At 45.0% G+C, this 14,136-nt stretch overlaps 1 protein-coding gene across 5 annotated transcripts in view; it reads right to left on the bottom strand.

Annotated features, from left to right (window-relative positions):
• The window catches only part of celf3b (cugbp, Elav-like family member 3b), a 35,868-nt gene extending 22,801 nt beyond the window's left edge, over window positions 1–13,067 (bottom strand). For 4 of the 5 annotated variants that reach the window (XM_086114510.1, XM_086114511.1, XM_086114512.1 and 1 more), the window contains exons 1-4: window positions 12,487–13,067; window positions 12,236–12,274; window positions 10,294–10,536; window positions 7,903–7,985 (exon numbers count right to left, since the gene is read on the bottom strand). In XM_086114510.1, coding sequence (XP_085970636.1) covers window positions 7,903–7,985; window positions 10,294–10,438 — 228 coding nt within the window. In that variant the 5' untranslated portion in view covers window positions 10,439–10,536; window positions 12,236–12,274; window positions 12,487–13,067. Of the gene's footprint in view, window positions 1–7,902; window positions 7,986–8,544; window positions 8,604–10,293; window positions 10,537–12,235; window positions 12,275–12,486 lie in introns of those variants that run through there. The other variant, XM_086114514.1, reaches the window with a different exon arrangement.
• Window positions 13,068–14,136: the final 1,069 nt, after the last annotated feature.

Here is a 14,136-nt window from a genome sequence, read left to right as displayed (position 1 = left end):
CGGATGCTAATTTTTAGCCCGTGTGCCTATCCATGGATCACGTCTGGAAAAACTCAGAGGTCTCAGTAAATCAGTATAATACAGACATTTCACAGAGGCGAAAGGAAAATATGCCTGCGTGTGCTGTTTTGAATTGTGAATCTACCTTTGTTGCTGCACTGTTTGTGTTCAAATTAGCGCCGCCTCAAATTAATCTTTTTTCGGAGTCAATTATCCTGTCGATGTTTCATCGATTAGTCAGGGAATCACCTCCCCACCCCACTGTACAACATCCCCGTGGCATACATTTTTGTTCTGACCGATTTTTGCAGTCGATACAACCGAGTCGGTCCACTTTTTTTCCCAGCCCTCGATACCACTTGTTTTCAGACCCATACCAGTACGAGTATTTCGGCCCAATAAGCTACCCGTCATCGGTTCGCCCCTAATTATAAATCCTCTACATAGGTGCGATCATTTCCCCGTCAATGGTATTTCCATTCTGTATTGTAATTATATTTAAATATACAAGATTTATTTGTCTTCATGTTTCATGTTTGTTTTGAGAGGCAACTTCATCTGGGAGCGGCAATAAAACAACTTTTTTTTTTTTTTCAACAGTTACTCACAACCTGCTGTTGTCCGGTTCACCGCCGCCTATCTTATAAACATGCGCGCTACTCTGAAAGTTACAGTTCAGAAATGCTCTGTGATTAGCCTGGAACAAATCCAATCACTCCACGTGATTTATCAATTTGTTTTAAGAATGTAAACAACTTGGAAGACAAACCGGCACGTGTCATCGTTTATCACTTCCTCGAGGGATTTTGATGAGCCCAAAAAAAAAACATCGGCGACAGAACAGCGATGCCCGCAGCTACCCGGGATCCTCCCGCAAGCTCGCCTCGAACTCCTTTCAAGGTAACCGCTCGAGAATTGCGCCACGACATACGCGTTGAATCGATATCATCAAATACAAAGTGGATATTTTCACAAGTGCATTGATGCGCTGTCATAATGATGCGTGTTCATAATTTACCACGCTACCAGTGTGTCATGGATGCAAAGCTCTTTGTGTGTGTGTGTGTGTGCGTGTACATAGTCTAGGCTCTAATTAAAGAACAGAGCTCCCCGGATAGCAGTGAGGCATGACAGCGCACACCTGCTAAGCTGCTTATCGCACTTTAATTTCACCTATACTAAGATTCGGGGGAAGTCAGCGTGACCAAGCCAATACCGCTTGTTTGGATGTGCGATTGTGTAGCAAGTCTGAAGTGGAACAAAGATGAGGGGAGTGATAACGGGCCGGGTGAGGGAGGAGGGAGCACATTTAAATGGCGAGAGAGAGAGCGAGAGAGAGAGCGAGATCAACGGCGGAGAACAAAAGGGAGAGATAAGGCAAAGATTACAGAGGAAATACAGCAGCTGTAGCCTGGCAAAGATCGAGATGAGGAGAGCGGAGAGAGCCAGCTGGAGAGGCGGGGAAAAAGCTAAAGAAGTCATGTGCGAAGCTGATGGCGAGGAGATGCGGACACTTTCGAATGCGCGCGCCTTCCTTTGCGCGGTTTTCGGGCGGCCGTGCGAGCGTGTATGCAAAGTGAACGCCACTCGTGACCGAGTGTCACTTCTGGTGAGCGCCACTCCACTCGAAGCGCTACTGGACAAAGTCGCACTTGTTCCGTGACGTAAAAGGAGAGAATAGGCATCGCGTTGTTTGGGTCTGTCGAATACGGAATAGCTCTATAACTCAACGTATAACGAATAAGTGTTTTGAAAGGACTGAATATATTTTTTTTTGCATTTTCCTCATACAGACAACGCTGTCAAATCAATGGAATGGAATGGAAATGAAAAATGATTTCGCCCGATGCTCCCAAAAAACAAAAATGTTTTTGTTTCATAACAAAAATGTTACTCTGTAAGATTGTATTTTATAACAACAGAGTCATGAACTTACTTAAATAGAAGGTTAAGAATTAAACAGTTTAATATGGCAATCCAATTTATGGTGCTGATGTTCCGGTGTGCCTGTCTTGGCGCTTTCCATTCCGTTATGCAGACCCAAACAAATAAGAATCGTACCTCAACACTAAGTGACTCAATAAGATGTGGTAAACTCGCCCCCTTTTCAGAGAGGATAAAGAAGATATGCCTGCGAGTATTGCAATATCGGTCTACACTTGTGTTCTTTTACTTTTTAAATCGCGAGAGTTTCGTAGTGGACTTCCCAAAGACAAGTCTCATGTAACCGAAAACATGATAAGCTGTCCACTGTAGTAACCGCTGTCCCTGAAAGGGTAAAAAAAAAAAAAAAACATGTATGTAGTAAATAAATATACAGCAAGTCAATGTATGAACAACACTTCTAAAGTTCCATTCAAGGAGCAAGATGTCAAAGGTTATAGCTCAAAGCAGGGGCGGGGAGCCGCTCTCTGAGCTGTAAAACTTTCCTTCGAGGACAAGGATGAGAAGGACAAAACATCCCCTTCGATTCTTTGGGACAAATGGGAACCTAACGGTTTGCTGTTTGGGCTTCGTTCTGATTTTGAGACCAATTTCATTGAAATCAGAAGAACGCGGTCGCTGAAATTGTTGTTATTTGAACACGGTCGTCTCGAGGCACCGCCGTCGATAAGTTTGAGGTGCAAATGTGGACCTATATGAGCCCGATATACATGAGCTCTTTTATATCCAAGAGGAGATATCGCTGTTGCATCAAATACGGCAAAACATGTCCCGGTCTCAATTTGCAGCCACCGTGCCTGATAAAATCTCCCCGTGTGCTTTGATTTCCTTGGAAGTAAACAGAAGCTGCAGGATGTTGGCCATCTGTCCATCTGCGCTTTCTTATTCTCTCTTTTCCCAGCCTGGTTCGAACTGACCCGTCATCGAATGGCGCATGCGTGCGAACATGTCGATCCGCCAATCCGGATACTCTTCACTTGACATGCCACCAGCACGTCCAATTTAAAAGACGCACGCAGGCACACACACTTTCAGCCTCCGTCGTCCCACGATGAGTGCGGGATCTGACTATGAAAATGAGTTAGCGAGAAACTAATCATGCGGCTTAACAAGTGGAGCCGCGGAAGAAGAGGAGGGTGTGGGCGGTGTGAAACGGTCAAAAGGGTCAACTAATCAAGAGGAGGGGAAATGAAACGAAGTGTGCGAGGGTGGGGGCGGGGGGGGGTGCGGGCGTAAAAACGGCGACGTCGAGAGGACGACTTAGGAGAAGGGTCGCCGTAAATGACTGTGAAATGAGAATCCGAGGAGGACGAGCCAGTGCCCAACCAGGAGGGGGGGGGGAGTAAAGGACATTAAGGGGAAAAAGGCGCATGAAGGGATACCACAGAGATATTTGAAAGCAGCGAAAGGGACGCTTGTGAGCAGAATATTCAGTCATATTGCGCTCGCATAAAGGCAGCAGTTGAACAGAGGACAGAGGGGGGGGGGGGATTTGAATGGAAAAGGAGATAAAAGGGAAAGCAGAGAGGGCTGAATGAGGACGAGATGAAAAGGACGCGACAGAGGGATGGTAGGTGAAGACAAGGATAAATGGTCTCAATCCGGTCGGAGGGGTTGGACAAAAAGGTGACAGCTAGTCATGGCAGATAGAAATTACAATAAGAGGTGTCACTCATAGCGGGCAACCCATGGCAGCTTCACACTGACCTGGTACCTTGGGCTTCGGGTGCTTTGCTGAAACTAGGTTGGAATATCCATTAACGCCCCGCCCCAAAAAATAAATAAATTAAAGTCCATCCCTTGTTTGCCAAGAACTGGGTGCAAGACGAAAAAACTATGACAGAGCAAAGGGACATTAGGAAGCTGCAGGTAGAATTAGCAACATTTCTGCTTGATGGGTAAGTTAATCACTCCTTTTCACATTTTTACTTGCTTATACGTTCCAAAACATAAAACTACAAACTAAATTTAACACACCGTTTTGACTAAGTCATGCTATCAACGTAGCATCCACGGCTAACCTCAGCTCGTTCCCAGAGCTAATAATAGCGTCGCATCGCTAGCGCCGCTATTTTATCAAAGCTGGATGCGCTTCAGCGAAGTAAGGCAACATTCGAAAGCTATTTAACCTTTGATGTTAAAATACAGTTTGGATTGTTCACAGTGAGCAGGCGCAAATTTGAGGTCTCGCCTCCCTGTTCATACAGGATACACTTCATGATGGTGAATCTTCTTGTCTGTTTTTTTTGACAGGTGGTCTAATGAATTTAAGCACTCACTGCACATGAGATTTGTACTCCCACCCACCACCCCCGCAAAAAAATATATATATATATTTAACTGTACCTTGTCACTGAAAGCGGACACGTTACACAAGCCCTTAAAGGGATAAAAAGAAAAATCTAAAAGCCATCAACAGGATACATGCAGACACCGCCATACTACTCACAACGCTGATCAACAGGCCTCCATTTTGTCGTAAAATGGACAAAGTTTGTTTACGTGCCGGGCAAAATGGCGCATAATCGTCATTAGAATAAATTCAACGTGTCGTGCGTATCACGAAGGAGGGAGAGATAAGGTCAGCGGATGACTCAAAAGAGGCGGGGGCAGCGGCAGACAGTCAGGAAACATAAAGGTCAGCCCCCCTCAAAGCGCCCCTAATTGGATTAATGCCACACTTCACCTGCTGTGTTTGCACGCGTGAAACCATGACATGATTACAACTCGGCGTGTGTACATATATCATGCATGTATAGTTGCGGAACCTCTAAAGTACTGTGGTGGAGAATGCCAGCCACAGGAAAGGATATCATTTCACCTAAGTGGTCCGAAAATGATTTATTCACAACAAACAATCTTTCGACCATCTATGCCAGTGACATACAGTGACAGACAGAGCAGACCCAGATTTCACATTGCAAAAGCGCATTTTGTGAGGAACTTGAGACAATTTGATCAGTATTTCCATGTACTATGTAAGATACAGTGGTACCTCTACTTAGGAAATTAATTAGTTCTGGAAAAAAATTGTTAACTAGAAAATTTTGTAAGTAGAGACGTGTTTTCCATGTAAATGCCCTAATTCGTTCCAAGCCCCACCAAAATTCAGACATAAATGTTTCCTACAGCATAATGCATCAAAATATGGAACAAATACATGTTACAATTAGATTATTGCACAATAAATGAGAGTTGTACATTATGTAAAAAACAAAGTAAAGAATAAAAATGATGGTCATTTAACTTTGAACTGCATCCTCATCGTTTTTTTGCCCTCTTTAGTTCATGTTGTCTCTCAGAAGTGGTTTTTACCTGCCGTTTTGTAAAGAACTGATCCAAGAACGGCGGCTTTTAATAATCCTTCGAAAATGTCCAAGGCAAACATCCGCAACCGTGAGCGATCGCCGGACTGGTGAACACTTTTTCGCTGTAAAACTATCGGAACGCCTCATGACCCGAGGGGCGAAGGACAGGGACGCTGCATAGACACATTCTATCTACGAAACACAGACACACGGTAGCGGTCCTTCTTAGCCAATGGGATGCCAGGAAGATGCTAGGTAATAGCCAATGGCAGAGCAGCTATAAGTATGATACCTTCAGGAAACTCAAAGCTGCGAGTAGCAGCCCCTACTGTGTTTTTACCTTTCATAACTTGAGATTTCTTTCATACCAAGTGGCAATATTTTCCTTGAGGCGTTTCGTAACTTGAAAATTCCGTATGAAGAGACGTTCATAAGTAGAGGTACATCTGTGTGTACCTTGGCTCAACAGTCCCGCCCGCCTCTCGCTCAATGTCAGCTGCGATAGTTTCCCGGTAACCCACGACCCCAAATGAGTGCCGAAAAATGGATGGACGGGTTGACTATTTTGTATTTTGGACATTTGGAGCCCCCGCTGTACAATAAACAGGGATGACATTATCGATGTGAATATTCCCCCCCCCACTCCCCCACAAGGGCGTTCTATCGCGACTCCAACCACTATGCCAGCGAGATCTTATCAGTACACTTGCCTGTAGACAAGTTGCGGGAAGCCAAACTCTGATTAGCGGTGGAAGGACTCAGCCAAAATGAGATTGAGGGCGGCTCGGGGATCCTAAATGCACGTCGGCCATCCTCTCCTCTTAAGCGTCGCAAATAGTTTGCGATAAGGGAGGAGGATGCCATTTCCACGTCACCTATCTCTGTTTTCCACTTCCCGCTCGCAGCGCCGGGAGCCCCGGAAAAAAAAAAAAGAGGTTAAAATAATGCAAACTATTTCAAACGGTTAGCGTAAAATCCCTTTTTAAGCGCTCGGGAAATCAGGTCAGAGAGAAAAGGCGAGGGGCGGGGGGTGGAAAAGCGGCGAGGGAGTGACGGAGAAGTACAGCGTATGAGACAGTCACAGAGCTCCATCCATAATGAACGGCGTCCTCGGCCCGCTCAGCCGCGCCACGCGACGCCTCACCAGAGAGCGAGCGAGACAAAGGGGGAACGGCCACATTAATTACACACGCTCTCCAGGCGGCAGCTATCACTGCGGGCTAAACGCCTGAGATGGACCGACGGAGAGCGATGGCAACATGGAGATGATGATGATGATGCGTTAGCCGTCCGCCCCCCCCCCTACCCCAGGGAGAGCGAATGTTTGTCCTTAGCAGCACGACACCTGCTGGCTTGCCCACTTATGTCTTACGTTCTTATCAACGGCAGCTCAACTTTCAGGAGCGCGCACGCACGCAGGTAGACTTCTTTGATCAGCAGAATACACGACGGGCCGTTGGGAAGTGCAATCGATGTATCGGCAGATAACTGATTGACAAACAGGCGCCAACTATTTTGGCAATCGAATCGTTTGCCGCTGTTGTTTACGTTGCGCAAATCCTCCGGTTTCAGCTTCTCTGTGACCTCATGAATGCAGCTACCATATTAGGAGAAAAGTTCAATTGGGTGTGAGAACCCCTTTAAATCACTGGATTGCGTAAAACCTCGTTTGTAAAATGAACGCAACATCGGTGGCAATTTCCGTGGAGTTTTCACTAAGCTAGTGCACTTTTTTTTTTTTTTTAATCCTCAGTTTTACAAGTCAGTTTTACATCCATCCATCCATTTTCCGATCCGCTTATCCTCACAGGGTTCACGGGGAGTGCTGGAGCCTATCCCAGCTGTCTTCGGGCAGTAGGCGGGGGACACCCTGAACCGGTTGCCAGCCAATCGCAGGGCACACAGAGACGAACAACCATCCACGCTCACGCTCACACGTAGGGACAATTTGGAGTGTTCAATCAGCCTGCCATGCATGTTTTTGGAATGTGGGAGGAAACCGGAGTACCCGTAGAAAACCCAACAAATCAACTTCTTGCATCCAGATCAAACAAAGACGAAATGGTGGCTGACGCCAAGCTTTCTATTGTCCGCCCTTTTAAGACAACATCAAAGTTTCACTCTGGTGCAAAAGGCAAAATTACGGAATAAAAGAAAAAAATAATTTAAAAAAAAAAAAAAGAGGCAATATTGCGCAACATCAAAATTCATGTATTCAACCACCCAAACACCAAACCAACGCATCCACGTAAATAAATCTCCAACCACATTATGAAACTCTCCATAAATATTGACACTTTATACAGCTCCGGCACACGACCAGAGACAAACAAATTTTGTACCCAATAATTCCGTGTACCATTTCGGCACGGTTGCGTCATCTTGAATTCATCCTTGACGCAATTTCATTCCACAATCAAAAATGATCCACGGGTTCACTCCTTGTTTTTTTTTCCTTTAATCATGAACCTAGACGTTCCTCTCAGTTCATCATGACCAAGAAGAGCCTCCGAACAAAGTCCGAGAAGCCTATGATGATGATGATGATGATGATTTACATGAGCCCTTTTCAAATCCCGAACTTGTCTATCGCTGTACACGATTGTAGCGTGTGAACATGAAGGGTGTGGAGCGTGTGATGCGCACTTACCCCCGGTAGTGTTTTCTGCTCGTGAAGGGCGCTCTGGGCTTTCAGCGCAGACTCCCTCGCACAGTACGTCAGAAATGCACATCCTGTCACAAAGACAACCAGTGAGGAGCAAGAAGGGAGGGTCGGTAAAGTGTAGTAGTGGCTCAGGAGGGAGGCTCAAATATTCATCGCTCTCCGTCGGAGTCTCTGTATCAACCCCCCCCCCCCCCTACCCACCCCCTTCCTCTACACACATACAGTCGAGAGGAAGACCACCATTTAAGAAGACTTTGACTGATTTTCTCTCCCTGATGACTTGTCAGCTGCCAAGGTTTATTGTGCAGGGGGGGGGGGGGGGATTACAGATATGAATATTCATGCACTGCAACGATACCTAACACCACCATGATGATGCACTTGAGAGCAGAGGACACTCCACACGGGCACGTCACAGTTCAGAACGGCACGCCACGAGTCAGCACACACGACAGCACCACAGGCGTGTGCGCGAGGGCTAAACAAGGCCTCGCCGGCGCCGCACACTCACTCAGGTCTACGCCGGCCGCAAATACCAACCACTTGGCATGCCTCACGATCACTCCAAATACACGCCCCTCCCCTCCCGCCCCCCACCCCACCCGCTGCTTGCCTATGGGTCTGTACCTGCGTCTGTGTGTGTGAGGGAGGCTGGCCGGAGCCGTTTACTACACCTGTCACCAGCACTAAGACAACAAGATTAGCAGCAGGTTAGCATCCCGGTAAGAGGCTGATGAAGTTACGTATGTCAAAAAAGGAAAACAAGACGCCATGATTAGGACAAGGACGATCACAAAGGGCTGCGGGTAGATGGGAGGGGAGGGGCTGAGGGAGGGGGGGGGGCGTCACAGATGACAGCGGAAGCCCCAAAGTGGAACTTCCTGGAACAGGCTCGCTCGAAACGTCACCTGACCTGAGTTCAGCCAGCTAGTATCGCGTCGGTGGACTGAATCAACTAATCGTGGATAGTTGGCAAAACGTATTCGTAATACGAAAGGGGATTCGTTTAATCAGAACTTTTTTTTTCCCGTGTTAGCGGTGCGCAAATAAATTGATTAATCGCAACTATTTTTGATTAATCTTGTCCAAAACCTTTTCAACAGCTTATCTCCCGCTTAAAAACAAAAACAAGAGACAAGAACCGAACGATTTTACGTAGGACAGAGGAAATGCTGGACGACAATCACGAGTCGACCGTACTCAACGACGACAACAAAGACGATGTCAACGGGCGCCGGGACTTTGTTGACATTTTTCAGGGACAAAAGTTCATTTTTGTTTCAAAAGCAGCAAGTTTTCTCCGTGTTCTGTTCAGCGACAATTTTGTTGCTACGTTATTCATCAACCCCCAAGGAAATATTTTGGGTGAATTCATTGATGTTAAATTGTTGAACATTTGATGAAAATATATCAGTGGTGGTGTCCAAAAGGCAAGTTTTGAATGATGTCATTTCCCTGAAGGCAGAAAATGGATTTTATGAAGGACATGCCACCTCGCCCTAGCAACTTCTTTTAGTTTATTAGCTACCAACTCGCAGTTTTTTGCTTTCAGTTCCCATCACAAAGGTTTGTGACGCCAAGTCTTTTGATTTGGATCTTCCGTGACTGCTGTCTTGCATTGGAGTCCATCTGCTCGCCACGTTTGACATTCAGAGTGACGCCGCAAAAAAAAAAAGCTCATCGTGCTCACCCGTACTCCAAAGCTTACATCTGACGCTTACATCTGACGTGCCGGATTTGATTTCACACGAGTGTCACTGTTAATATTAAGAAACCAAACATAACGTGTTCCACTTCGGAGGTTCTCCTGTAAGTTAACTCATTCACTCCCAAAGACGTTTTTAAACGTCTTTTCAGACTGGGTCCAGAATTAGCTGGTATTGAATGAGTTAACAAGGAACAAGATGCACGCACGAGCACAGACACACACACACACACACACACACACACACGCACACACACACACACACAAGCATCTCACGGTCCATCTCATTGCTTTTAAGAGGAGCTTACTGTGGCCGAGAGGATTCTCAAAACAGCAGATTCTTCCTCTTGTATCACACAGGCTTACAGGCCCATTACACTGATTGGCGCATACAGTCTAATCTGCTTCATAACACACACGCACATACACACACGCACGCGCACAAAAGAGCACCTCCGACAGTGTGCATTTTCCACAGTTCATCTCAAGTTTGCCTGGCGTATGTTTAGATGGAAGTTGGACATGACGTCTTTAAGTAAGAGTCGGGGCAAGGGGTGTTCAGCGTTTTCTCGCTGTCGCGCTTGCCGGAAGCCAAAAGGAGGTGTCGCGGTTTCCATGGCAACATCTATCTGCGAGCGCAATCCACGTGCCGGCCCGACGGCGGCGCTCACCTTTGTGCATGCCGGTGTATTTGTCCTTGATGACGGTGAGCTCGTAGATTTTGCCAAACTGCTCAAAAATGGGCTTGAGGTCCTTCTCCTCCAGGTTGCGGGGAATCTGGCCCACAAATAGCTTGATGGCGTCGGCTTCCTTCATCGGGGCGGGGGTTGTGGGAGGGGGCGGGGGCCGAGGACCAAACAATTGAGAGGCAGGTATCCCCCCCAAAGTGGAGGAGTGGTTGGCACTTTCCGGATCTAAATGATGGAAAACAACAAAAGTTAGGACACTCGTGGGTGTCCGAAGTTTAGCTTGGGGGCTATTTGCAGCCCACAGTTTTGCCCCCCCCCACCCCACCCCTCGATACTCTTATGCTCCCGCGGTGTAATCCAGTCATACATTTGAACACGATGAAGAAGCTTTAGCATTATACTGAAAAGAAATAAATGGAGGATTCTTAAATGTTTGCATACTTGAACACCAAAGTATTACTGAATTGAACACAAATAAAATTGACAGCATTTCGCCGGCCACAAAGCATAATTGCAGAGCATAAAAGTTCGTTTTCAATTTTTGGGGGAAAACGAGGCAAAAAGTATTTTTAGAACACACATTACTATTTTTTTTTAATTGATACTCTAACAAAAACCTTCGAACAAGTGAACAAGTAAGCGCAAAGGAAAAAGACCCAATTTAAAAAAAAATGTGCCTTCTAAAAATTGTTGTTTCTTGTTTTCCCAAAAAATTGAAAAATGACAATTATACTGTGTGGCCGATGATTTTAAAACTCTGATCAAACATATTAAAATGAGCATAGTACATTGTTCAGTGCAGTTCAGTTTTATTTAACTTTTAAATCCAGTAGCTTAAATATTTCAGTTTTTTTTTAATGTTTAGGAAGGAAAAAAATTACATTTAATTCTTAATTGAATCTTTAAGTCCATTTTTTTCTCCTGTAATTATGAGCAGTGTTAATGTTCAAACTGTGCATGATGTTAAAGTGGCTTCCACTATAAAATGCAGCACATTAAACATACATATATTTGTTTAAAAAATTCTAGGGCTAAACCGGGCCCTAGGACGATGAGCCAAGAATTTTTCCAGATGCTACTTCCTGACAAATGGCAGAGAGCCACTGAAATAAGAGAAGCTGTCACACCACTACTTTTCACCTGTCATCTCGAACAAGGTACAGCCTGTTTTTTTTTTAAATATATATACCGCTTGACTTCATTCCCACTAGGAAAAGTGATTCAACGGTCAATTTAGATTTTACCCTGTGAAAAACTGGGGACATTTTTTTATAATTGTTTCTTAAAAGTGAGTTTCGCCAACAACTCTGTGATTACTTTTGAATCGAATAAGCATAGCGAGAACATCTGCCTGACATTCAAGAGGTTCAGACTTTTGGCCCTTCCTTTGTGATGTTTGGGCGACCGCACTTCAACACCGGAGGCCCCCCCACCTGACCCCCCCCCCCCCCCAAGGCTGTACGCTCAGCATCTTGCTGGATTCCCGATACAGCACGATTACAAAGAAGAGTGGGTTTTTTTTTTTGTTGTTGTTGTTGATGTTATTCCTTTCCTACATTGCAACTAGCTTTAGCATGTTAAATAATCGAACAGGGATTTTTTTTAAATTAAGTTTGCATACAGGGGACTTGGGCTTGTAAAAAAATGTGTAAATATATTCCACGAGGGTTTATCATATTTTATTTTTAGGCGCACGTTTATAGTACCGAAACGATCTATAAAGCTTGAAAATGCACAGGATTGAGTCGCGATTGTGTGTGTGCGCATCTGATGACAAAGAGGCTAAGCGCAGCTTCTGTTGAACAATTATGCAAATTTTAATGAGCCAATCAAAAAACAATAATGGCACTGTTTCCCTTCGATCAAAAGAACATGAATGGGACTTGGTGGGGGTGGGTGCTAAGCGTGTGCGTGCGTGTGTTACCTTTTTTTTTTTCCGTGGAGAAAGCGGCCGTGGCGATGCCTACAAGTGCAGAAAGGAGAACAACATGATTGTATAGGACGGGCTTCTTTGTTTAGGCAGCTGGAGGTTACAACACGGATGTCATAAGGGGGGCTCCCTTTGCTCTTTGTCCGACCGCCCCCTTCCTTTCCCTCCCTCTCTGTGTACGTACACACACACACAACACACAACACACACACAGGGGAGGGAAAAACCATGTTTCAAAGTCTTACCTCTCGCAGGTGAAGCTTGTCACACAGCCAAAAAAGGAGTGATGCTCGTCTGGTCGTCGTCCTCTGTGTGAGCGTGTGCGTGTGTGTGCGCGTGTGTCCCTTCCTCTCGTGCGGTGGATGCTCTTCTCTCTTTTCTCTCCTTTGTGCCTCCTACTCGGATACTACAAGTTGTGTCTTTACGATAAATAAAGAAATAAGCCCAGAGGAACACTATTCTTAGCAACTAATGGTTTCAAGTGGCATACACTTGAGAGGAACTCACGAGGAAAAAAAAAACAAAACAAACAAACAAACAAAAGAAAAACCGCCGACTTCCTCGAGCTAGCTTGTTTTCACTTTGACGACGTGATGATGACAAACTAAATGGCGGGCGAAAAGGCTTAATTGCTGCTGCCCGTGAAAAGAAAAGAGGAAAAAAGCGGCTTCTCCCTTCTTCTTTGTCGTGACTGTTCCGCGCTGCTCTGGCTTAGCTTTGCTGTTGCGTTTTTTTTTTGTTTGTTTGTTTGTTTGTTTAGTTTTTAGGATAAAAATGTGTCGCACGCGTGTTTGCTTGCGTCTCCCCCGTCCGACGACTGCCTTCGCTTTGCTTTCACATCCTCGTGCAGCTTCATCGCTCTCCCTCCGACTGCCCCTCCCCCTACTCGTGACGTGTTTCGGGAACCGTCTACAAATAGCATAAACGTTTACACCAAATACACGGACCCAGGATCATTACAACCCTCACTTTCCTACAAACAAACACTGTAAAATAAAATAAAGTGACATTTCCATCTAAATAATACCAAATAAATACCTGTCAAACATGTTTTGGGTCAATTTACGGGTCAGAATTTGTAGATGTTGCCTTGGTGTCGACGCCTATTGTTCTTGCCTGGAGCCCTGGCCTTGGTGCTGAAACGAGACGCTCCCTTTATTCCGCCTCTTTCTGTGGGAAACAAACAAAAGTTCGATCATACTAACGACAACAATCTTTGTTCCGATGAAAATGTAAAATCTCAGAAGGATGGTTCATAAGTGATCTTATCCTGACTGGGACCCGCCAAGTTGCGACCCACTTTTGGAGAAAAACGACAGTAAATCATACAAGAGGTGTTTCAGGACCGCTGTCACAAAATATAGAGTCAGCGCTATAAATAAAGGGACAAGGTATTCTCACGTATTTTCCTCTAAACGCTACCATTCTTTTACTTTGTTGTTACAATACTGTGGAAAAGTCACCACTAGCTTTATTTTTTAGAGTGATCGTTCACAACAATCACTATGACTTGTATAACTTGAATTTATAGGATGAAGAAGCAACAAATTACATTTCAACAACCCTTCACCAAAACACTACATGGTGAACCAGGACTTTTCCATAGCACTGTTAATTCTTGATTATCATTGCAACGTGTATAGTTTATATTGTTGCACTGAATCTGCACTCGTTTAAATGTGACGTTATCATTAATACATGTACATTTGTATTATATTACCCATGATACATACCAGCAAATTTTTCACTCATTGATGTATTATCTATCAACGTCATTGTAGACGCCTGCCAATAATTTACTTCCCATTTTGCATGAACTGTCCAAATGCTAACGATACATTAATCGCTTATGGGTAGAATTGCACTCCTTGTTTGTTTAGTCTTGTTTTGTTAAT

Source organism: Hippocampus guttulatus, chromosome 6 (genome assembly GCF_054856545.1).
Source record: "Hippocampus guttulatus isolate MCC_2025c chromosome 6, RoL_Hgut_1.0, whole genome shotgun sequence".
In the NCBI taxonomy this organism is placed as follows: Eukaryota; Metazoa; Chordata; class Actinopteri; order Syngnathiformes; family Syngnathidae; genus Hippocampus; species Hippocampus guttulatus.
This window is presented reverse-complemented; position numbering and strand designations above follow the sequence as displayed.